The 25,304-nt window shown below is 42.8% G+C and overlaps 1 protein-coding gene across 1 annotated transcript; it reads left to right on the top strand.

Annotated features, from left to right (window-relative positions):
• The first annotated feature begins 3,894 nt into the window (after positions 1 to 3,894).
• On the top strand, positions 3,895 to 22,675 carry LOC102445944 (solute carrier family 22 member 2-like). The gene is made up of 11 exons (XM_006115016.4): positions 3,895 to 4,382; positions 9,180 to 9,283; positions 11,050 to 11,204; positions 12,599 to 12,767; positions 14,130 to 14,244; positions 14,920 to 15,026; positions 16,306 to 16,520; positions 17,014 to 17,122; positions 17,336 to 17,448; positions 20,205 to 20,304; positions 22,213 to 22,675. The coding sequence occupies exons 1-11, from the start codon at positions 3,900 to 3,902 to the stop codon at positions 22,259 to 22,261; spliced, it is 1,719 nt and encodes a 572-aa protein (XP_006115078.3). The 5' UTR covers positions 3,895 to 3,899; the 3' UTR covers positions 22,262 to 22,675.
• The last annotated feature ends 2,629 nt before the right edge of the window (positions 22,676 to 25,304 follow it).

Genomic DNA, 25,304 nt, shown 5'->3' on the forward strand with positions numbered 1-25,304 from the left:
CTCCAGGTGTCCCTGGTCTGCTGGAGACGGTCCCCAGCAGACCAGGGGCACCCGGGGCAGCTTTTCTCGCCCCTGAGGTCGAGGTGGCGGGACCGCTGCGCTCTGGGCGGTCCCGCTGCCTGCGAGCTCCGGGGCGAGAGAGCCCCGTTTGTAAGTGCGGATCCGACATAAGTCAGATCCACCTAACTCGGGGACTGCCTGTAATCAGTTTTCTTGTGAATATTAAGTCTATTCTGATTAAAGCTGCATAAGTAAATAGGCCCTCAGACTCTTACATTGTAAATTCTAGTATTAAACACATAGCCAAGGTAGAGTTCAGTGTTTGGCTCAAATGACTTATACCTCCTGCCAAGAGTGTGAACCATGTAGTAAATGGTCTTCCATCTTCCATCACTTAAAAAAACAAACATAAAAACCTTTCTTGGAGAAGCTGAGTGAAAGAAGAGAGCTTTTTTTTGGCCTGGGCTGAGTATTTCTGTTGTAGGATTTTACATGCCTGTGACCTTAGTTTGGGGGCTTTCCACATAAAATCAGTGGTGCGCTTCATTGTAGTTTCTTCTCCCTTCTGGGGTGTGAAAACCCTAGTTGGGACATGATGTCTTGGATGTGGGTTTTTTAAAGAACAGACTTGAAATATCACTGTTCTGCAGCTCCATGTTTCCCACAGTTCTGATTCACATGGTCTGTTCCCCTCCTGTCTGCAGTTATTGGAGGTAGTTGAAAGCTGTCCCACAGCCTGTGCTAGCCATACTCTCTTGTCCAGCTTGCTGCTACGTTTTATGCCTCCACTGTAATGGTCAAGCATGGCTCACATTGGCTGTGTCCAGACTCCATGCCTCCTTCGACGGAGGCATGTAGATTAGCCACATCGGAAGAGGGAAATGAAGCCGCGATTAAAATAATCGCGGCTTCATTTAAATTTAAATGGCTGCCCCGATCTGCCGATCAGCTGTTTGTCGGCAGATCGGGGGAGTCTGGATGCGATGCCCCGACAAAGAAGCCTTTCTTCATCGACACAGGTAAGTCTCGTGAAACCAGGTTTACCTGTGTCGATGAAGAAAGGCTTCTTTGTCGGGGCATCGCGTCCAGACTCTCCCGATCTGCCGACAAACAGCTGATCGGCAGATCGGGGCAGCCATTTAAATTTAAATGAAGCCGCGATTATTTTAATCGCGGCTTCATTTCCCTCTTCCGATGTGGCTAATCTACATGCCTCCGTCGAAGGAGGCATGGAGTCTGGACACAGCCATTGTCTCTGCGTTCTTCTTTGCCAGCCTTGGGGGTTGGGAGTGTTCACACAGTAGCAAACAGCTTCCATTTACTCCTCTTCTCTCTTTCCTTGATCTGGTAAAGAGCAGTGATATAGTCTCAGCTACCTGGAGCGAACACCTGCCTGAGAGACACATCTCTGACCACCTCCGGCATGGGAGAGCAAATTCACCTGCTCTTACAGGTTCTTCAGAGGCTGAATGTGCCCTGCTCATTCTTAGTCTGCCAGTCTTTGCAGAGCTACAGCACAGGGGATATGAACTGTACAGGCATCTTGGGTCCCCTGTTGTTGACTTCACTCTGCTTTGGATTTCTGTGGCCAGACAGACTAACCCCATATCATCCATCTTATTTGCCTCTCTGAAGCATACAGGACAGAGAAGGAGCAATAATATCAGCATAGTCTATGCTGGCTCATCTGATCCTGAGAAGCTGAAACATAGATATGAGGAGAGATCAGGATATGTGAGACTGCCACCGGCTGGCACCTATGTTGATTCGAACACACACACAGTCCCTGAGAGGAATTTCCCACTGAGAAAACAATGTCCAGTACTTCAAAATTTAATCATCTCAATTCTCTCTTACAAGTGTAAATTAAGTTCACAACTCCCTTGTAAGAACTGGTCTCACAGCAGACAGACCAGCATCAATTGGCATTACAGATAAGAAAGAGAAATACGTGACCCCATGGGTATATAAGATGGGCCCAGCACACACTCATTTGGAGTGTCATTCTACCCTCTACCTGCTGGTTGGGTTAGGTGTTTGACCTCCCGAGGTTCTATGGGGACGCCCACCTCGTATTTTCGTCTTTCCTAGGAATTGAGGGACCGGCCCTGGCCTGACATGCTGGAGTCGAGAGGCACAGAAGGGGGTAAAATGGTACCTGGATGTGGTCCTCTGTCTTAAGTGTACACATAGAAAGAGTAAGCTGTTACTTTGTACCATTATTTCTATTTTTCTATCTTTATCTTCTTTGTAACCATTTTTAAGATCTATATTTTGCTAATAGTTAAGAAATAGAACAATAGCCATTGCAACCATATGATTTATAAGCTTCCTCAATAAACCTGTAACTGTTTAAGCTTTAACCTGCCTCCTTCAGTTGCTGTAACAGAACCAAGCACAATTTAAAAGAACTTCAGCCGGTCTAAAGGGACAGTTATAGGAAGAGCTTGGGCGTTTGGATCTGTGTCACTCCCAGGTGACAGGACCCACTGGGGCATCTTTCAGTCTTTCCTCAAGGCTGCCCGCTGCGAAGGAATTATGAAATTCTAGCAGCTGAAATCTAAGATGTAATAAGCTCTTCCTATATAACGGGGCGTCTGTTGGCCTGCTGGCCACCCTCTGCGATGGGACCCCGGTCCTAGCAGTAAAGGCACGGACGTTAAACCTTTTCTCGGAAACATACACACACACACTGCCCTGACCGTCGGCTGACAATTTCCTGATTTGAGATTGTGAAGTCTAGAAATACTGGGATAAATCCTGGGGCAGAACTAGGAAGGCAAAATCCCTAAGGAGTCTCAGGGCCTCAGAAAACCCTAAAGTGGGTCCCCAGTTTCCTGGGGAAAAAAGCAGGGTTTATATCTAGTGTTCCTTCTCCCTGGTTTGAACTGGAGAACTTCAGGAGTGAGCTCTGATTAGGGGGAGTGGGACTTGAAAGGGACCACCCTAGGGGGAACATAAAACAAGATATAAAAGACCACCCCTGAGAATAGCCAGGCAGCAATGCCTGTAAAATAGGCCAAAATCCCATAGAAGGGAAAGGTAGGATGGAGGGAAACGGACCAAAAAAAGTACATCTTCTGACTCAAACCACTCTTTACTGAGAGGGGTAAGCTTTCAGCTTTAGGTGCAGAGCAGGGCATGGAAAAAATCCAAAAAGATGTCTCCCCTAAAACAAACAAACTTTGAAGCCTTGTGCAAAAAGTTGTATCCACAATCCAGCTCCACCCTGAATAGATGCTAGAAGGTAACCTTGTAAATCCTCTGAGACAGTAATCTCACTGCACCCATCCTTCCTGGAAGTGATGAGCGAAGAATGGCACACACAATGAGGGTAAACACATTAAACGACAAGGTGTGGTGGGGTTTTTTTTAAGAGCAAATATTTCTTCCCTGCTACAAAGCTCAGCTTCAAAGGCAGAAGCTGTTTTTCTTGAAAACATCTCTGTCTCTTGAGCCACATTTTAAATATCCTCTGCAAAACCTGTTCATGAGGGGCACTAGTCAAGAGTCTATTGCCTACCAATGGCAGCCCTAAATTTTTCAGTCTCATGTCAATGCTAAAAATATTGAGTACCCTACCTAAATTCAAGTAATAAAGTACAAGATAGGACAGGATACAAGGTACTTTAGTAAGCATTTGGGCAATTCATGACAAGTAAATTATTTTTATTAACTCTGGTTTTTTTTTAGTGAGCAAACAACGTATTCCACTTTCTGCCCATCCAAAAAAGAGCTGATGAGGTCAAACAGCAGTTCTCTATGGTTCATGGATGAGCATAGGTTTGATTTCAAACTTAACTTTAAAAATGAAGCTGGCAATATGCAGCTTAATAATTTATAAGTTAACTTTTTGACTTTTGGTCAAACATTTTCTTGCTACTTAAGCAGTTTTGCTGATGACAATCTATAGCAGTGTTGGGAAGAGAAACCACGTTAGTTACTTTGAATTGCCATATGCAAAAATGCCAACCTTGGATGACATTCTAGAGCACATTGGGGAATTTGACTTGTTCCAGAAACAAGCCACTTTTGTCTTATGCTTTGTGTCTGCTGCTTTCTCCTCTGTTTATGTGGGTGTTGTCTTCCTGGGGTTCACTCCTGAGCACCGCTGTCTCAGTCCTGGTGCTGCTGAGCTGAGCAGCAGATGTGGCTGGAGTCTGGAAGAGGAGCTGAATCTCACAGTTCCAGAACAGGGGAGACCTGGGGAGTCTCTCTCTAGTCAGTGCAGGAGATACGACGTGGACTGGAACACGACGGGCCTCAGCTGCACCAACCCCTTAGAGAACATCACTGGTTATGGCAACAGGAGCAGCATCCCGCTCGTCCCCTGTCAAGATGGCTGGGTTTACGATTCTTCAGGATCATCCATTGTGACTGAGGTAAAAATGAATATTTTCTTCTTCCCCATCCCTTGGGTTACCAACTAGTTGAGGGCAGACAAAGGTTCTGTGTGAGAGAAGTGCTTTTATTAAAGAGGAGACTGCTGCAGCCAATATATTCCCCCCTCATTCTCTGGCTCCCCTCCCCCAGTATGGCAGTCTGTGTGGGTGGTCTTCTGTGAGTCTGGCAGCAGTGGGTCTCTGCAGGGATCAGATGGCGGGCACAGTAACTACAAAGACAAATGTCACCTTATTGAAGTGCAGTTGATAAGAATGAATAAACAAAATCCCTCTTTATTTTAATTGCCAGGATGATTGAGCTAACTGAGGTGAACTAGATTTAGTGGCATAAAATGTTTTAAAAATACAGTCTGTGGCCCCCATCTTGCCTAGATCCGGCCCCCCAATGCTCAGGGATTCCCTCCCCCCTCTGCATCGGGGAGCCTATGCTGGTGCTCCAGACCCCCACCCCTCCATATCCCACCCACACACAGGGCTGGAACACACACAATCTACTAGCTCCTGGGGTCCCCAAGCTGTGATGTGCAAGGGGAATCTGAGTGTCCTTTTTCCTTTTCAGTCAGGGGGTTCTCACTTGTGTGCAGCCCCCGACTAATTTTTCTATGGCTGAGTTGAATAACCCCATGCCAGACTTGGTCATGTACCCACACTGCCTAACCATGTTGACAATGGTGCATTCTGGGAAAATCTGGTTAGCTTTCTCATAGTGCCTCTGCAAGAGATCAAGCACCCAAGAAAATCTGTCAACAGAGAAGCAGCATGTGGCACCCAGTCTGATCAGTCACACCAGGTATGTCTAAGGCCAGCTGGCTCAGGCTGCAGGGTTGTTTCATTGCAGTGTAGACTTGCAGAGTCCTAAAGCCCAGGCTCCAGTGGAGGAATTAAACCAGCCCCATATCCTATGACAGCTGGCAGGTCTCTAATTTACAGTGTAGATGTACCCAAAGAGCTGGAAGGAAAGTGAGCCAGCCAAAACAGTTACATGGGCATGACCATGAGGGTTCTGTCTCGCCAGCAAAATAACAGGAAGACAATCACATGCCAATTTAGACCTATATCAAGGGTGAAATGGGGTAACTGCCAATTTCTAACAGTGTTACCTGCATTGTCTAGACACAAACCATGTTATGCTAACAGTTTATACACTTGTTGAAACTCCTGGGATCAGCTAGGTCTCAAATGGGAAATTGCTGCTTAATGCCCTACATCAATAAAATGTATGGACACTAAACTTCAGATACACTGGCTTTCAGAAATATCAGGAGCATATTGGGCAGTATGATATGCTCTGTGAAAAGACACTCCATCCATAGGTGTTTAAGTGATGAAAGTCACAATATGAGGCATTGTTAACTTTTTAGTGAGTAAGAAAGTTGTCTTAAGGGACCTTGCCTGCACAAATGTAGCCCAAAATGTCTTGGGTGGTTGTTTTAAAACAATCTACAATAAAACATAGGAAAGCTTTTATTTAATATATTAAAAAAAAACACATTTCTCTGTAGCATTTATAGCCCAAACATTGCAGCATTCACTTAGCACATGAGAACCTGAAGGTGCAATTGCCTGTAAACTGGCTCGAAGTTTAAATCTTTGCAGTGTGATGGATCCCAGTATCTAAATGATGTGAGGGAATGATCCATGGTAAGCTTCTTAGCATTCCTAGTGTGACATCAATGGGCATTGCAGGTGTTTGGCTTGTCTGGAAATCGGACTACCTGTTTAGGTGTACAAATTTGGATTTGGGGGTGTGAAGTTCAACTGTCAATTTTGAACATTTTGGCTCCAAAGTCCCTGGTGGTAAGAGCTCTGGGTACTCGTGTGCTCTGTTGCCTCACTCATCCACCATAAATAATAATTTCTGAGTCTTTAACCTTCATATTTGCTATAATCTGCAACAGACAGTTTTAACTTGCAATGTTCGTTTTGTCTCCATTGCAACAACTGAGGGACAAAGGGAAAACTGAAGTCCCCAGTGAGTCAGTTTAAAAAAATTGACCGTTGATCTTGGGATGTTAAAATGACACCTTTTTAAATAGGAATGTTAGATAGTGATCAATTGAATAGTCGTATAACCCTCATCGAATTTTAGTGGTTACACAGCTATTTGATAGTCCCTAACGGTGGGGCCAGCAACCAGTGTGCTCCCAGCTCTACTCCACAGTGTGCTCCCAGCTCTACTCTACTCTACTCTGCCACCCTGTGCAGCAGCTCCTGTCTGCGGTGGGCCCGAGCTCCCCGTGGACAGAGGCTGCTCTGGCATCCCATGGAGTAGCCTCTGTCTTTGGTGAGCCTGGGCTCGCTGTGGACAGAGCCTGCTCCATGGCATCTTCCCCTGCTCCCTCTGCCCAGCAGCAGCATGGGGAGTGTGGAGGGCAGGCACCTCAGTGGAGCTTAAAAGCTGGCTCCCCATGTGTATTGGCTTCCACCTCCCCCCCCCCCCCCACTGCCTCTGAAAGAAAGCAGCACAGGGGAGTAGACAGCAGGAAGCAGCTGGTGTGAGCAGATGCGCAGGGGAAACTGGCTTGAAAGCCAGCTTCCCACATGTACTGGCTCCCACCTGCCCCCCTCACCTGTGCTGCTGCCTCTGGTAGAGGCAGCAGTACCTGAGGGAGTGGGGTGAGGCAGGTGGCTCAGTGGATCTGGTGCTCGTGGCACTGGCTTCTGCCTCTTCCCCCTTTCCCTCTGCTTGCTGCCCCTGATACAGAGGCAGGAAAGGGGGTGGGAGTTGGTGCAGTTGATTATCTGGTAAGACCAGGCTTATCAGTTAATTGTGCAGTCATCTACATGTTGACATCCCTACTTTTAAAGGGGACACATTTGCGAAGTGGGTGCTTAGAACTGTGTGAAAATTGGACTCTTCAGAGGCATCTTAAGTTGGGACTCAAAAGTGGAGACCCTGCTTTTGGAAATCTTGACTGAATTTGGGGCATTCTTCCACTTGCATTACATTTGTTAAAGAGCTTGCATTGTATGGCTTTTGGGAGCCTGTCAAAGCATTTCTGTAACAGTGTATATCTGCATTATAAAAGGGTTTTCACAAATAGAACAATAGTCCTTATTTTCAGATGTTTTCTAAAGTAAACACAAATTCTGTTAAATCCTGTACTCCTTGTCAATCATTGTTATAGGTCTGTTAGACTTTGCTCCCAGATTATCTGTATATGTTAGGCATTTGGCATGGTCAGGCATCCTAGTGCTGTTGCAGAGTCCGCTTTTCTGCATTACACACAAGTTTTGCTATCAATTTGAAGGTGAAGTGGGGTTTCCAGGGAAGGCATGCTGTCATCATTTGCTTTATTCCATTTGATTTGCCTGTATTGGCAAGAAATAGTGTCAGATGGTGAAACAGACACAATTTTGTCTAAGTATAGTAACATTCTTTACCATAAACCAGGGATGCACAAGATTGGGCCATGAGCCATATCCAGCTTTTTAATCTGGCTTGTGAAATGCCCCTGCAGGCCACTCAAGGTGTCTGTCTGCTCCATGTGGCTCTCTGCACTCTGCACAGGGCTTCACGTGCTGCCTTGGCTCTCTGCTTTTTATAGGGAAATAGAATTGTCATTGCAAAGAAAATTCTAGATCCCTGTGAGAGCAGCCAGGGCTACTGCTTTATAGGAGCTGAATCTGGAATCGCTGCTGGGACCATAGCTGCCAGCCTCCAGTGGAAGATGCCAAAGGGACCAGAGTTGCCTGCATGTCTGTGTCCAAGGATGTTCAATTGTATAGCGATTAACTTTGACTATACGATGCCTAGCACAAGAGTCCGGAATCTGGTTGGGTCTTTTGGGTGATACTCTAATACTGAGCAATGAGTGTGTGTGTTCATTCATATTTTCCTACTTGTATAAGAAAAGATGAATGGGAACTGACGGAGACATGAGCAGAGTTATCCAGCAGCCTGGTCTTGTATGCCTGTGTGTCAAACCACTTCTGGACTTTATAATGCTTAAAATGAAGTCTTAACCCTGGATTAGAATGCTGTTGTATAGGGTTACCAGATGGTTTAAAAAAAAATACCGGACACACATGATCTCAGATCGAGGGGTGGGGTGGAGGGAGAGACCGGACTGGCCGGGAGCGGAGCGGGGGGAAACCGGCCAGTGTGGAGCAGGCTAGCCAGGAGAAGGTGGGGTGGGGGGAAAGGGGAGGAGAACCGGCCGGCGGGAAGCAGGGCTGGCTGGGTGGTGGGGAGCCGGCCGGCAGGAAGCAGGGCTGGCTGGGTGGTGGGGAGCCGGCCGGCGGGAAGCAGGGCTGGCTGGGTGGTGGGGAGCCGGCCGGCGGGAAGCAGGGCTGGCTGGGTGGTGGGGAGCCGGCCGGCGGGAAGCAGGGCTGGCCTGGGCGCACACAGATCCCGGGGTGCTGCCTGTCTCGTGCACGGTCCCGGCAGAGCATACAGGTGAGTCTGGCCCCGGGGATTCCATCCCACCCTGCCCCCCTCTCTCTCCTGTGTGGTTGTGTACTGCCTGGCTGGTGAGCACGCAATGTGAGTGTGCCTACCAGCCAGGCAGTACGCAACTACATATTGATACTCATGGTAATAATACAACTTACTTAATTATAAAATACCGGACATTTATATGTCCAGTATTTTCTCAATTCGTTTCCTGGACAGAAAGCTCAAATACCAGACTGTCCGGTTCAAAACCGGACACCTGGCAACCCTACTTGTAATAAGGCTAAAGTGGCTGGTTGGTAGGTATAAACCAATTTCTTAGTTTTAAAGAGTGGGTATATTCACCAAGTTTCCTTTTTAACTGTGATGTGCCTTTTCAGTTTAACCTAGTATGTGAGGACTCCTGGAAGGTGGATCTCTTTCAGTCCTGTGTGTGTGCTGGCTTTTTTATTGGATCTATATGTGTCGGCTACATGGCAGACAGGTATGTGTGAGCTGATATCTCAATGCTGAGCAGTCAAAAAGAAACAAACGTAGAGGCAAATCCATCTGATTAACATGCTCATGTGACTTTCAATCTATGAAGATCCCTTACTCTTTCTTTGAAAAGCATATCAAAGACTGAGATTTCTATGAGTTTTTTGTAGCTACAGATCTTTCCTGATCCCACAGAATCCCTCTTGGCAGCACTCATGTACTCTTCACTATATTTTCATGGTGATTTGTGCAAAAAACCTGCCCCCCTATATGAAAATATTGATTCTAACCAAATCCAGGAATCACTGAGTTGGAGCTTAAAAAAACAACAAAGGGTCTGGTTGCACTTTATAGACCAACAAAACATAGAGATGGTATCATGAGCTTTCGTGGGAATAGCCCACTTCAGATGACTGGAGTTTTGAGTTTAGGATGAACAGACCCAAAATAAATAGGGGAGAAGGGGGTGGAAGCAGGGGGAGAAAAACAAGGAGCAGAAGGTATGAGACTATTAAAGGAAAAAACAAGAAGGCAGAACTGGCAATCTGTAAGCACCTGAAGATTGGATAGTTAAAGAAGCAGATAAGGATCAAAGGATAGCAATAGATAGGAAAGGTACTAACGCAAGAATCTACACAGACAAAGAGCTGTTTGCGCTTTCATTGCTCCTTGTTTTCCGCCCTCTCTTCCTTTTTTCCCCCTTCCCCTCCTTTCCCTTCTCCCCTATTTATTTTGGGTCTGAACATCCGAAACTCAAAACTCTGGTCATCTGAAGAAGTAGGCTGTGCCCATGAAAGCTCATGACACCATCTGTATATTTTGTTAGTCTATAAAGTGCTACCAGACCATTTGTTGTTCTTTAAGTTTATCCTGTACAGATTAACTCGGCTACCCCCCTGAAGCTTCTGAGTTGGAGCTGTCATTCTGTCTCTGTGGTATGAATTGCATCTATGATATGAAAACATTGTTTCCGTCTATCTGTTCTTTATCAAGAAATAACAATCTGAGTTTGCCAAATAGATACAGTATCAATGCAAATTAGAGACCCAAGTGATTATGAAAAAAATTACTTCACCTTGTTCAGAACTAGGGGGTGAAATCATTGTAGACTCCAATTGAGGTTAACGATATACCACTGGCTCCAAGAACAGGAAGTACATATTGTGTTATAAAGTCTTAAAACCATTTTTCCGGTCATTGGAAAAAGATGTGCCTACATTCTAACAATGTATTCCCCTGCACACTCTCTCCAAATTGCTTTGCATTGCAAGTTCTTCAGGTCTCCTCATGTAAGCTCTTTGCACATGAAACTTAGATTTGTCAATAGAAGACCTAAACATGGATGGTTTGCAGAATTGGGCCCTTTGTATGTAAACTAGTCATTCCTAGTTCTCACATTACACAGGCATTTTAAAAGAAACTGCAGAGTAATTGTCATCTGCTGGTCTGTCTTAATTACACAGACTGTAATTCCAAAATTAGACAGGAAGGGATATCTGTACTTTCTATATGGATTAATGTGGACATATTGCCCATCTGTCATTTGGTATACTTGATGTCGTCCAAACTGCTCAAGAGCATTTATGAAATGACAAAGCAATGGAGAAGTTACCCAAATGATAGGCGAGCATTAGACCCCCATTAACACTCTGTGAATGTAGTTCTATAATATTAATGTGGACGTATCACCCCCAGTAAACAGATGTTCACATCTTCTAAATGCTACATTTACTTCTGTGTGTTGATCTCTTACTTAAACTTTCTCCCATGTAGGTTTGGCCGTAAATTTTGCCTTATAGTGACAAGTCTTGTAAGTGCCACCGCTGGAATTCTTGTGGCCTTAGCACCAAGCTACCTGTGGATGGTGATCTTTCGGTTCCTACAAGGATTCGTCAGCAAGGGCAACTGGGTAGCAGGCTACATCCTGAGTAAGATTATTGCTTTCCTGTGAATAATAATTGATAATGGCTGATGAAGGGCAAACTGGCAATTCATTAGGCTTTGTTTTTAAAATAAAAGCTTTTCTTATGGTTGCAAAGAAAATCTTCCAAATATGACACTGTCTAGTATTGTCTGCTTTATAGATTCAGGAAGATGGATGATATTTAAACAATAGCTCTGAATGGTGTGAGCTGCTCCAGTCACCTCAGGCTGAATGGTGACAAACTGAAATGCCTACCTTTTTTAAATGACTGTACTGCTAAACATAGTAGCAGAAAACTTAATGTTTCAATTAGTCATTCTTCTGTACCTATGTGTGTAATGTTAACTGTACCAGTGTATACACACATACACAAGCTTTATCTCTAATATTAGTCTTAAATCTACTATAGGCACTGATACAGCTGCTTCCATTTCATATCAGTCACACAAAGGATTATTACCTCCTTACACAATATGATCCCTCAATTATACATTATGGGAAATGTATTTAGAATACAGGAAACCCCCGAGTTGCGACCACCCGAGTTACAATCCCCTGCACTTACAACTATATTTTAAAGTGCAGAAGGGGCCAAAACCCCCTGACTTAAGTATTCAGCCCGCATTTACGATGGTGCACCGCGCCTATCTTCAATGAGGATTCGAGTTACGACACCCCCGACTTGCGACACTTCCCCGGGAACCAATTGCATTGCAAGTCGGGGGTTGCCTGTAGTTTATATTGCTCAGCAAAATATCCAAATGTACCGTCTGTGAATTTTGGTATTAGTGTTTCACTTCAGTATGGAATGCCATAACAGAGAATAAGGTTTAAGCCCAGTATATTGAGATATAAGAAAAAAATACCAAACTCAGCAAATTAGGCTTGGTCTGCAAGTACCAAAGGATTTGTGTATTTTATGCAAAAATCTAGTTTTTTAAGGAGTTAGTATTTTGTCTCCAGATGCTGGGTATGTTTACACTACTGGCCAAATCAGGCAGTGATCAATCAAGCAGAGGTCAATTTATCAGGTCTCATATAGACATGATAAATCAACCATTGATTGCTCTCATGTCAACACTGGTTCTCCACCAGAATGAGAATCTCGCAAGGGGAGTCAACGAGAGAGTGTCTCCCTCTTTGCAACTCAGTGAAGAGACTGCAGTAAGTAGATCCAAGTATGTCTACTTCAGCTTCGCTATTAAAGTAGATGAACTTGTGTAACTGAGGTGATTCTCCTTCCGTAGTGTAGACCAGCACTTGAAATGAAACCTATGGCTCCCAAACTGCTCGATACTTTTTTTTTCTGGAGTGAGGTTTCTTGGTTCTTCCATCTGTAAAATGATCCAACAATTTTCCTTCTGTGTTTTAACTGTGGTTATATTGTATACATTTCAGTCTCAGAAGTTGTTGGCCCAAGCCATAGGAACACAGTGGGAATTCTCTATCAAGCGGCCTTTACATTTGGACTCATCCTGCTTGATGGTCTTGCTTATGCTATTCCTCACTGGAGATGGCTGCAGATTACTGTTACTCTACCATACTTCTTCTTCCTGTTCTATTACTGGTAAACACTCATATTATACCTCAGAAAAAGTTGTGAAATTTAATTTCCCTTCATACAAGAGAGATGCTCAAGATCCATGCCAACGAAGAGTGGGAGTAGGCTCCTTTAATGTTCAATCCTTGATTGTATCCTAGCGTACACATCTTATCTAATGTATACTTAGGAATCCAACTTCTTTATATTATGCTGCTAGTGGATTATTGTTTTAAAAGAAAAATTGGATGTAAAATAATTTGATGCATATTATTTGGTTAAATCCATCATCAGCTGAATATTTGTTCAAAGGGAAACTATTAAATACATTAGTGCTGTGTTTTGATTGACATCACCTTGAAAAGGTGATTTTAGTGGTATTGTCCAATGGCTAAATATTTGTATTTAAAATGGTGGTTGACTTATTTTTTTTTTTAAACACCACCATTTTGTGGCACAGCCAAAAGTAATAGACAAGTTCCTTTCTACTAGGTCAACTAGATTTATTGTTTTAAAAAAGTAACTTGTATCTTTTTGTAGTCACTTTTTTTTTCTTTTTTTTGAGCACTTGGGTTGTGAAGAGTTGTATGCCTGGAGTGGGGATCCAGGAGTACAGTATTTAGTTTTTCTTCCTTTGTTCATTTTTGTGAATTTTATTTGAGTGTAGTGAGGGTCCAGTACTTTTAAGGGTGTGTGTGTCAGGGCGGGGGTGTCTGATGATGGTGTAGTTGGAAAATGGCTTCTCATGAGGCGCCACAGATAGGTGTCATGGATAAGTAGTACAAGTTTTCTTATTGTAAAGTTCTCATATTTATTGTTTTATCATGAACATGGGGGACAGGTGAAGACCCAGTTTAGGAAGGCAGTTGAAGCTCTCCCCTTTCTGCCCAAAGTCACACCCCTTCCCTGAGACCATGCCCCTTCATAACCTTTCCTCACACCCACAGCCTAGCCCCATCCAACCCCAGCTCCGGCCAGGGGCTGCTGTGCAGCGCAGGCCCAACCTTCTCCAGCTATTGGGTAGCTGGGCTGCCATGTAGAATGGCCTCAGCCTTCCCCAGCCACTGGAGAGCCATGTGGTGAGGATCCAACCTTTCTGGGAAGCCAGGCTTCTGCATGGTGTATCCCCCGCCCCTCCTGGGCGACTGGGCGGGGTAAGCAATTTTGGGAAGGCAGTGCTTTCCCTTGCATATGTTACCAGCTGCTCATGATCGTGAATGTATTCATCTCCAGTTAAACTGAGCTACTGGCAAAGCTGCTCCTCCAACCTCATCTTGCAGCATGGTGAGCTATTCTTTTCATGAAAAGCAGAAAGTAGTGTCACTGTGCCTGTAGCCTTGATTTGGTGCCCATATGCAATTTTGTTTCCTCTTCTTGCTTGTGTTACAGGTGTCTGCCTGAGTCTCCAAGGTGGCTGATGTCTCGGAGGCAAAATGATAAAGCTATGAAGATTGTGGGCTATATTGCCAAAAAGAATGGGAAACAGCTGCCTGCCCATTTTCAGGTTAGCTTGAGTATTTATACGGGTAGGTGAATGTTATAAAAGTTCCTTCTATAATGCCTGAATGGTTCTTCCACCTGAGCCATTCTACATGTTGGTAAAAATTAAAGTTAACTTCACAATCCCAGCTGGATAATTGTTACATCCCATTGTACATATGAGGAAGCTGGTGCATGCAGAGATTCAGAGGCTTGTCCCAAGCTTTCTACATGCAGAAGTTTGAAACAAAGCCAGGGATAGACCCTACCCCCCCCCCCCCCAGTCTTAGTTCTATGCCAGGGTTCTTATGTATTCCAGATGTGAAACATTGTGTATTACAATCCTGCTGACTCATGACCTGTTCAACTAAGACTAAAGAAAAAGGAAAATATTATTTAGAACTAAGCTTCATATTCTGTAGAAATTACTTAGGAAACAGCAGATCAAAAAGACAAGGAATGACTAAAACTATTGGAGTGAAGTTAAAGAATTTCTCATCATTGTGATCCTTCTCCTCCATATCCCATGCAAGAACCACAATGGAATGGTGTATTTCCCAGGAAGCTTTTATGTATTGTAGTAAGCAACATCTCTAATGTATGATTACAGCGTACCGCAAGCCCCTTCCTGCTTGCTTTAACATAATAAATTTGTCACCCTATTTAGCCATTAATTAACAATGCACTGGTTCTTCTGTAGAATATTAACCTTGAAGAAGAAGATGGGGAAAAACTGAGTCCTTCATTCATGGATCTTTTTAGGACACCTCAGATGAGGAAACACACATTCATTTTGATGTACAACTGGTAAAAAAAAATTAGTTGTCTAAAGACATTGTTACAAAGCATTAAAATTACAGTTTTGTCTTACCTCCATTCTTGTACTCAAACTCAGTTGCCTTTTGCTCCAGACTAGCTTCGTCTGTGTGTCCTCTTGAACTGCTGGGGAGTTTTCTCTGTCACTCTGTCCTGTCAGGGGAGATTATTGGAACAGTATAAGCTAGAGTTCTTAATTGTGGTTTCAGTTTAGGCCTGCTGCCGTGATGACCTCAAATGTTTGGTCACTAGTGGATGAATTATGGGGTCACCTGAGGACTTCTCCACACATAGAAGTTATACTTGTTTCCCACTCTATCATGTGTAGAGTGGAAAAATTCCTATAGGGATAAGAACTGGGTTAGCCTAAATTGGTGCAGGATCAATCAGTTGGGCTCCCAGTGTGACGACCGCCCCCCCAGCATATGCTGTACCCAGAAATGTCACCCTAGCCTAGGTCTGAATTTAGCCAGGGGATGAGGAGAGATTGGGGAAAGCATAATGAAGGAAGTTCCTGAAAAGGGGGAGGTAACTGAGGAATACAGTGCAAGAGGGGTCCATCATGTGAGGACAAGATGGTGTGCTGTAGATTATTCATACAGATTATCCTGCGTTATCCACACAGTTACTTGCTGTATAGACAAGCTCTTAGTATCCTCTTAAATTTACCTACAATGGTTTCATATATCTTTTGAGGCAAGATGAGAATGTTAATACAAGCAGAATTTGCCTACCTTCTTTGAACTCACTCCCCAGATACATGGTCAACTTGCTCTTAACTAAGACGTCCACCATCTGAGCTGTTAAGAGGAGTTTCTTAGAAAACACGTTGCTTGTCCAACTGCCCATCTGAGTCACCATTGTGTCGGATGTTGAGGAAGCAGAGGGCAGAATGGGCACTTGACAAAGGACTATGCCGTCAGTGAGCATAATCCCATAATTAACTCAGGTCTAGATGTATGAGCAGGGCAAAAACTCTTTTAGCCTTAGTCTTGGATAACATTCATATTTACTACGCAACTCATGTTCAACATTTTGTTCCTACACTACATTATTTTGATGAGCTATAAACTCGTACCTCTAGTTTCTGCTTTCCAACATTTCTCTTTACAGTGAGGCTCCCAGGCTTACATCAAGACAGTTAAATAAATTAGAGCTGAAGTAGGTTTCCTGGACCTGATTGTGATTTAAAAGGTCTGTGCTTAGAGGAAACGGGTCTCTCTCTTTTGACTAAGTCTCTTAACCATTGTGAGCGCTGTTCTCTGCCTAGGTGGACAAGCTCTCTTCTGTACCAGGGGCTCATCATGCACATGGCAATGGCTGGTGAGAACATGTATCTAGATTTCTTCTATTCTGCCCTTGTTGAATTACCAGCTGCCTTCATTATCATCATTACAATCAATTGCGTGGGCCGTCGCTATCCCTGGGCTGTGTCAACTCTGGTGGCAGGAGCTGCCTGCCTTATTACAGTTTTAGTCCCTGAGGGTAAGTTTCAGAGGCTTCAGTAATTTACTTTCTCAATGTTACCTCTCATGGAGAGGGGGAATGGTGTCTTGTTAATCTCTCTCTCGGGACTGTTTGTTTCAAAGTTTGAAAAAGCACACCTGTGATTGTAAACTGTGTCACTGACAGATGCTGGAGACTTTCCTCCCCTCTAGTGTCACTCCCAAAAGTGAGACGGAGTAAATGTCTACATTTTTGGAGACATCAGAGTTAATAGGAAATATCTTGGGGGAAAATGGGTGCTGTACGTAGCTTAGTAAATCACATTTTGCCATATGGTGCTGATGGTTTTAATCTGCTGCTTTATAATGTTAAACAATAGCAGTTCCTTAATTCTAATAAAATTGAAATAATATAGGATTATTGAATTCCACCAAAATAACATTGTTTGTTAGATAAAACCAACCCATCCAATCACCACTGGCCCCAAAACCTCCAGACAGCACTGTAAGTGAAATAAATGTTTCCTTTGCAGATATTCACTGGCTAAAAGTGATTTTATGTTGCATTGGGAGAATGGGAATTACAATGTCCTTCGAAATGGTTTGTTTTGTAAACATGGAGCTGTACCCAACTTTTCTGAGGTGAGTGCATTATCTGAGGCTAGCATGATATGAAAGGCAGTTGTTGGGAGCTGATGGATATATTGTATTTTTTGGCTTAACAATTAGTGTAGATTTAATCCTCGTAATTTTATGTCAGGATGAATTCTGTACCTGCTCAGTGTTTTGATCAACTCTGCTTCAACTACAGGACATTTTCAGACCAATCTAATGCAATGAATTATGTTAAAACAGGAACCTTAGTGTAATGGTCTGCTCTTCTCTGTGTGATGTCAGTGGGATGCTAGCCCCATTCATCGTCTATAGACTGGCAGAGATCTGGCGTGAGTTGCCACTTATAGTTTTTGGTAAGTGTTTTTCTTACCTTCTTATGGTGTTCCTCTGATGTATTAGCTATGCCTCAGTTACCATGACAAATACAACTGAGCAACTGATTCCAAATCTAGGGGGGAGAATATTTTTCCTTTCTCAGAATCTTCAGCTCACAATAATTAGTAGTTAACTTCTGAGTTGTGTATGTATTCAGTCTGATTCCATATTATTCTTATGGTTTCGTGTGTGTGTGTGTGTGTGTGTGTGTGTGTGTGTGTGTGTGTGTGTTTTTAAACCCCTTCAGACTAGAAAATGTTGCTGTGACAAGTCAGAAGATTATGATATTTACCAAAGTTTGGATTGTATGTCATTTTGGGATAACATTAATTTGAACGACTTTCTCATTTTTGTTGTTTACTATCTGTCTGGAGACAATGTGTTGTAATTTCAAATAGTTTCTGTTCAGTATATTTTATTAATTACTAGCAGAAATACCCGGTGTTGCCTGGGGAAAATATATTAAAAGGTGTGATGAATGAACTACGTCAATGACATTAACATAGCATATTTTATTGGAAATACTTTTTTTATATATTACTTTAAAAAATTAACATAGCTAGTGATATGCTTACAAAACGCATTTACATTTAACTCCTTTCTTGATAACAAAAGGTGTGGTGAATGAACTACATAAATTACATTAACATAACATATTTTATCGGAAATACTTTTTCTGTTATCATAAAGAAAGGATCTCGTAGTTGCAGTTTGTGACACGCTTAACAGAAGAGTCCAGCAAATGCCTACAATCAGGTGCTACTAAAAGCGAATTAGTGGCCCAATTGGAGCTCTGGGGGCCCAATTGCAGCTCTGGGGGAACTGATTTCGAGATATAACCAATCCAGTTATTTAAATCAGGAAATCAGCAGTATCTGTGCAAAACTTAGTGTTTTTAGCTCTTACCGTTTGAGATTTTTCGGGACAAACTAACTTTTGGAAATATTTATAAGATTAAGGATGTTGCATACTTCTGTCTTATCAATATTTGTTTTTTATTGGACAACCATATAATCATCTTTTTTTAAAAAAGTCTACAGATTGGTAAACCTTTTCAAAGTAGGCTGAAACTTCCTGGAGATTAGTCAGCTTTAAGCCAGGTACTACAAAATCTCTGTTTGAGCTAATGCATGAAGATTATATTTGAACACAATACATTATTTTTAATAAAGGATGTATATATATTATTTACAGGGGACTTAATAATGCATGCATTTTAAAATGGGACTTATGTAAGTTGGTAACCAGGAATTTAGTGAGTGAGAGGTTAACTGTGATTTTTAAGCTTCAGGGGGATAGCTGAGTTAGTCTGTAACAGAAAAAACGAAAAAAAAAAAAAAAAACCAGCTCAATAGTCTAGTAGAACCTTAAAGACTAAATAGTTACAAGAGGCTGATAAGAACCATTAGTACCTTCATTGTTTTTTTGGTTGGTTAAGTCATTAAGATGTGGATAATGTGGGAGTCAGCTGGGTTCATACCATTTGCATAAGAATTAAACTTGTTAATGAAGTTAAGTTCCAAACTTTTCTGTGTGTATTTTGGTTGTGGAATTGGTGTGAAACAAAACAGTGACTTGAAGATCCATTAATGAGTGACCAGGACAATTAAAGTGTTCTTCAACTGGTTTGTGTGTTGTCTTTTCAGATATCTGATTTGTGTCCATTAATTTTTTCCCATAAAGACTGTCCAGTTTGGCCAATATAGATTGCAGTGGGACATTGCTGGCATTTGATGTCATGGATCACATTAGTGGATGTTCAATTAAATGAACCTCTGATTTGGTAGCTGATGTGGTTGGGTCCAGTGATGAAATCGCTGGTGTAGATGTGTGGGCAGAGTTGGCACCAGGGCTGATTTCGGGGGTGGGTTCCTGGATGTGATGGAGGGATGTTGTGTGATTACTGGAAAGAATTTGTTTGAGGTTAGGGGGTTGTCCGTAAGCGAGAACTGGCCTTTCCCCCAAGGCCTCTGAGAGTGAGGGGTCATTTTTCAGGATAGGTTGTTGATAATGCGTTGGAAGGGGGTTAAGTTGTGGACTGTAGGATTCTATTGTTTTCACTTTTGGGCCTGTCTTGAAGTAGTTCATGTCTGGGTACTTTTTGGGGGTCTGTCGATCTGTTTTTTCACTTCTCTAGGTGAGTATTTCAGTTTTAAGAATGCTCTATATAGATCCTGTATGTGTTTGTCTCTGTCTGGGATTGGAGCAAATCCGGTTGTATTTTAGGGTTTGGCTGTATACAATAGATTGAGAAATGTGTCTGTCATGGAAGCTAGAGGCATGCAGGTAAGTGTAGTGGTTGGTAGGTTTCTGGTATAGGGTGTTGGAAATTTGTCCATCATTTAGTTGTACTGTAGTAAAATCTAGTTCTCATGGTGCCAGAGAAGTCAAATACATTTCCTATCATACAACTATACAGCCTACCATTCGTCAAACACATCTTTCCAACGTGAGATATTCCAGTTCAGAACATATCTTATAATTATAGGTAGTAAAATTTAATTCTCTCTAATACTACAATGCCCCTGAAAAGCTACAAACCTGTCTTGTATGAGAAAAATTGTGTGTGCGTGTATACACTCTAACTATAGAGTGAAATTTGGCACTCTATTTTTGTATGTTAAAAGAATTTGTAGAAGAGATTTTTTTAAAATTAAATTCCACAATTATAGCAGCCAGACACGTGAAATGTAAGTTGGGTTCTAACTTGGTCTTCTGTGTGTTTAATTTGAAGCTGTGGTTGGTTTAGTTGCTGGTGGATTGGTGATGTTGTTACCTGAAACCAAAGGGAAAATGTTGCCTGAGACTATTGAAGATGTAGAAAACTTGCATAGGTAAGTCAGGAGGCACATTCAGATTGTTCAAACTGTTCATGTTTTGAAAAAAAAAAAAAAAAAGCTTAACAGAAAAAGCTAAAATGTAAATGTACATCCAGAGGTTGCCATAGAAACTCACAGTATTTGTGGCATAGTTACTGTAGTATGCTTCTCTGTTCTAGGTGTAGGAATGCTATGTAGATCATGGCAACACTCATTTTGCATTCCTAACGTAACTATAATGTAATAACAATGACCACTTGGAATGCATCCTTGGAATTTAAAGGTCCTATGAAAAATGTTCAATTTTGGCATCTCCAGGAGGTGCATCCATTCTGTTCCTCCCCCAAATCACCACAAAAATCCCATAACATTTTTTTTTGCACTATTCCCATGGTGAGTTTTCACAGGACTGAAAAGAAAAAACAGGTAGGAGGGATGTTGCATTTTCTGACTGATAAAATTATGCTGTTTCTAAGAATTTCTTACAAAGGCTTAAAACAAAGAGCTTGACCCATGTTTCATGTGTATAAATACTGTAAATATTAAAAATCCTGTGATCTGTCTAGACAGGACTAACAGCAGGATTATGGCCTGGAATTGGCAGTATGTACCCCCCTCATTCCCTTACAGTAGTTACCCTGATCTAGCAGCACAGGAAGGAGAGCAGTCTCCTGGCTGTTGCTTCCCAACTTGGTGCATGGAATAGGGAGTGAGCAGAGCCATGGCTCTACCCCTGGAATTTTCTGACTAGCATAGTTATGCTAGCATGTCAGAGGAAGGAAATTGTGCAAGCTATAGGTCTGGCACAAGGCATATTAGGGAGAATGGATAGTAGCCAGATTGTGACTGATGGTTTTATTCTAAACCTTTTCCTGTCCAGAGCTATTATGGGATGGCTGGCCACCTTTTCTGCCTCCAGAGCACAGTTTGTTAGTTCAAGAACCTCCTGGCTTCAGTTGGTTGCACTGGGAACATCGTTTCTCAGGAATCTGAGAACAACAAACAGAGGCTCTCAGTTGGACTTTGTATGGCAGCATGAATGTCTCAAACTCAGGGCACGACTGACTTACCAAATGCTCTTTGGGCAGGTGGGAGGATAGAGGGGGGAGTTTTTCTTTTTTCCTATAGAATAGAAAAAGGAGTCCTTGTAATCAGTCACTCAGTGCAGTGCTGTAAGGCAGCAATGTTTGTTGAGAGGGAGAACAAATGTTAGGTCTTTGGAAACAGCTCATTTTCATGACATCAGTGGTCAGTGACCAAAAGTGCATGTGAGGTTAGATGACCTTTGAACCAATGATGACATCGCAAGAGTCAAATTAATTGTACTCTATATGGCACCTAGTTGTCGTGACAAATAGTATATTGTAAAATGAAAATCTGCTGTTTAGCCTATAAGATTTGCAATGCACTATACTGTTGCTGAATGTGTCCCTTCATATAGGCAAGGTACCATAGCAAATTTCCTAAGTATATGTTAACTACATGAGTAGTCACATTACAATCAATGGGGCTACCCCCTGGCTTGACGTTAGTCAACAGTGGATAGTATGTACTCGATCACAATAATAATAATTACAAAAAAAAATTGCAGGATACTCCTCTCAGGTGAATTACAGATTGTGATGCTGAAGTTGAATTAACATGTTGGCTGACTGACATTTTCAATTGTATAATTGTATAATGATTTAGGCACAGAAGACCCATTTTTCAAAAGTTACTGAGGCATCTAAGAGCCAAATTCTGATTGGAGTCAGACGAAAGTGCCTAAATCACTTTTGAAGTGGGACCAATGAAAATATTGCCTTTTTATTTAGCAGGCCAGTATTGTGTTCCTGGTTAGTTCTGTTTCGGGACAAGGCATGCTTTTTCTCCTCACTTTATCGTTGTCCTAATTCCCTATTTGTTTTTGTTTCATTTTTACAGGCAAGAAAATCTTAGGGATAAAATTATCTACCTCCATGTGCAAACATAGGAAACTGCATGTTCCAAATGTGATCTGTTTTTGGCACAATACTACAAAAAGAGTTTAAGTAACACACATTGTAGAACTTTCCTTTTATGCGCCTTAATCCCTGGCTCCGCATACTCAGGCTTTTTCCCCCTGCTGTGTTGTCCAAAATGCACAAGTTACCAAGTATCTTCCCTCTTACCATGGTTTTGAAACTTTTTGTTGCCAATCACGTACACTTATCTACATGATACATGCGCTGCTGTCATGCTTATAGTGTTTTAGTTCCTATTCATACAGAGATGACCTGAGGTTATGTCTACACAGCAATGTAATCCTACGGTTGACTTGAGCCAGCTGACCCATATTGGAGAACCCTGGGCTTGAATGTCTACACTGGTTGGTTATTAACCCTACATTAAAACTTTTCTAACTCAGGCTTGAACTTATGGCACTCATGTCAACACTACACACATTGATCCAAGTCAAAGCAAGCAAGTCCCTTGTACCCTCCTGAAATGGATCCACTCTAGCCATTTGACACTGGTGCACTGCGAGAAAACTTTACTGCTCACTCTGCTACAGGAAGTTTGAAGAGTTCATCAATGGAGCCTGCCAAATAGTATTTTTGGTCTGTGTGCTTCCAGCTACAGGAGCCAGGAATATGCAGGAGGTGCCTTTTGAGGAACGTCTCTTGCTCGTGCTTCGGAATCACGTTGTGCAGCTTTTGATGGCCAACAGTGGGTCTGGCTTGCCCCTATTCTCTAGTGTAGAGGAGGGTACCCTTGGTAAGCAATAAGCAGGTTGCTCTATCCATCTGGAAGCTGCTACTGGTCTGTTGGCAGCCAGTTTGGGGGTGTGTGTGTGTGTGGGGGGGAAGACTGTGAATAAAGTGCTTCGGCAACCTCCACTGCCAATCAGGGTGGCAGTCATTAAAGATAATCCTGAGGTAATTGCTGGCTTTGAGAGAATGGGGGTTCCTAAGTGCCCAGAGGCCTTTCATGGGATTTGTATGTCCATAGTTTGCTGCCCTGAAGTAGGGATGTAAACAACGAGTCGACTACCCAATAAGCATATGCTTATCGAGTAGTTGCTTTCCCCTGTTTGCTGTCTCTATCAGGCTGCGTCTAGACTACATTCCTTTTTTGAAAGCGGAATGTAAATGAAGGAAATAAAAAATGTAAATGAAGTGCTCATTTACAAGTCTTGTGCTTGTATAATCGCGTCCGCTCACTTTTTTGAAAAATTAAAAAAAAGTCTAGACATGGTTCTTTTGGGGAAAAAAACCCACCCTTTTTCGAAAGACCCTTTCTTCCTGAAAAAAATGAGGTTTACAGTGTTCTTATGAAAGATTTTTTTTCTTTGAAAGAACTGCGTCTAGACTGCTTTTTTTTTTTTTTCAAAAAAGCAATCGGACGCAGCCTCATAGAGGGGCAGCGAGGGGAGCAGGAATTGGTGTTGGGGGCAGCTGGTTTATAAGCTGTTTCCCCAGCACCATCTCTGTGGGGGTCAGTGGAGGCAGAGACATTCCTACTGCTGCATCTCTTCTTTGAAATGTACAAGAGCCGTGGAAGTCTTTTGTACATTTCAAAGGCAGAGGCACAGTGGGATAATGAGTGCCCCCCTTATTGACCTCTTGATGAGCTGATTAATCAAAATGTAACATCCCTATCCTGAAGGATTACATGAGGTGATGCAGCAAGAGCAATAAATGTTCTGGATGACTGTGAAAAAGCTTTATTTGTACATGTGTTAAGAGAACATCAGTCACTCATTGCTAGGCAGGCCAGCTGCCATTACAGCACCCCCAAATCAGTAACAGATGACGTTTCCAAAACAAAACCATTAGAAGAGTAGGAAATGGTGTAATCCTACTGCTGCATGTCTTCTGGCCCCATGCTCTCCTTTCCCTTCTTTCTCTGTTGTCCATAGCACACGGGTGTGGTGTGTTAGAGGTATCCACAGGAAAGGTGTTCGAGAAGGAAGGCTGTGTGGGGGCTAGTTGCCCTGCCCAGCCACTCGGTGGGTTTTACTGTATAGGCTTCCCCAACGTGGAGTTGCCCAAGCTACTTCTGGATGGAGGATATGTTTCAGGGGGATGAGGCTGTGATGTGGGAGAGGCCATAATGAGTCACTGGGGCTATGTCTACACTACGCGTTTTCTCGGCAAAAAATATGCTAATGAGGGGGAGTTTTGCACAAAGATCCTTGTGCCCCCCAAAAAGGAGGTATACCAATCTTGCAGGAAAAGATTTTTGCACAAAAAGAAAACGTCCAGACTGCTTGTTTTTGTGCAAAAATCCAGAGCAAAAGCGAATTAGCAGAAAATATGCAAATGAGATTGCAATTCATACAAATAAGTCCCTCTTTAGCATATTTTTTGCCGAGAACTCGTAGTGTAGACATAGCCTCAAAGATTTCTTATTCGGCTCTGTCCTCCTCCCTTAGCTCCCTTTCCTGTTCCAGGAAACTGTGTGGGAGTGTCAGCTCCTTTGCTGAAACCCTGTCTTCCAGCAGAGCTGCTAGCCTCAGCTGTTGCTTCTGCCTCCCAGCCTGCCATGGCTCCAAGTCTTATCTCCCTCTGCTCCTGCACCCGCAGGTAGGTCCCCTCAAGCACTTCACCCACAACTTCATCATGGAAGCCCTTTCACTTAGAACAGTCCATGAACATACGTTGGGCCAGGGGCCAAGGTGTGGATGTGCAGCAGCCAATGGAGGGTTAAGGGGCCTGCAGTCGAACAAGAAACAGACAGAGTTATGGTCCGCAGTGGCTCAGGGGAGGAGCACAGAATGAATTCTTATAGAACCTTGTAAGTAAATGTTACATTCCAAAATGGAAACCAAAGCTCTTGTGCAAGGGATGCTGCTTTGGCCACAGATTCTCTGGGCACTGCCTGGTGAATTGCAGTTATAGAAGTGCTAAGACCAGGCTACATTTTATCATTTTAATTTTTTTTCAGGTTTATGAAAAATTGTGGAAGCCCCTGGGTTGTGGGGAGAAGGAGCAGCCAGTTCTAAAAAAAGCCTGTTTCTGTTATTTTGGGCCTTTCACACTGTGAGGCCATAA

Source organism: Pelodiscus sinensis, chromosome 3, assembly GCF_049634645.1.
Source record: "Pelodiscus sinensis isolate JC-2024 chromosome 3, ASM4963464v1, whole genome shotgun sequence".
NCBI classification, from domain to species: domain Eukaryota; kingdom Metazoa; phylum Chordata; order Testudines; family Trionychidae; genus Pelodiscus; species Pelodiscus sinensis.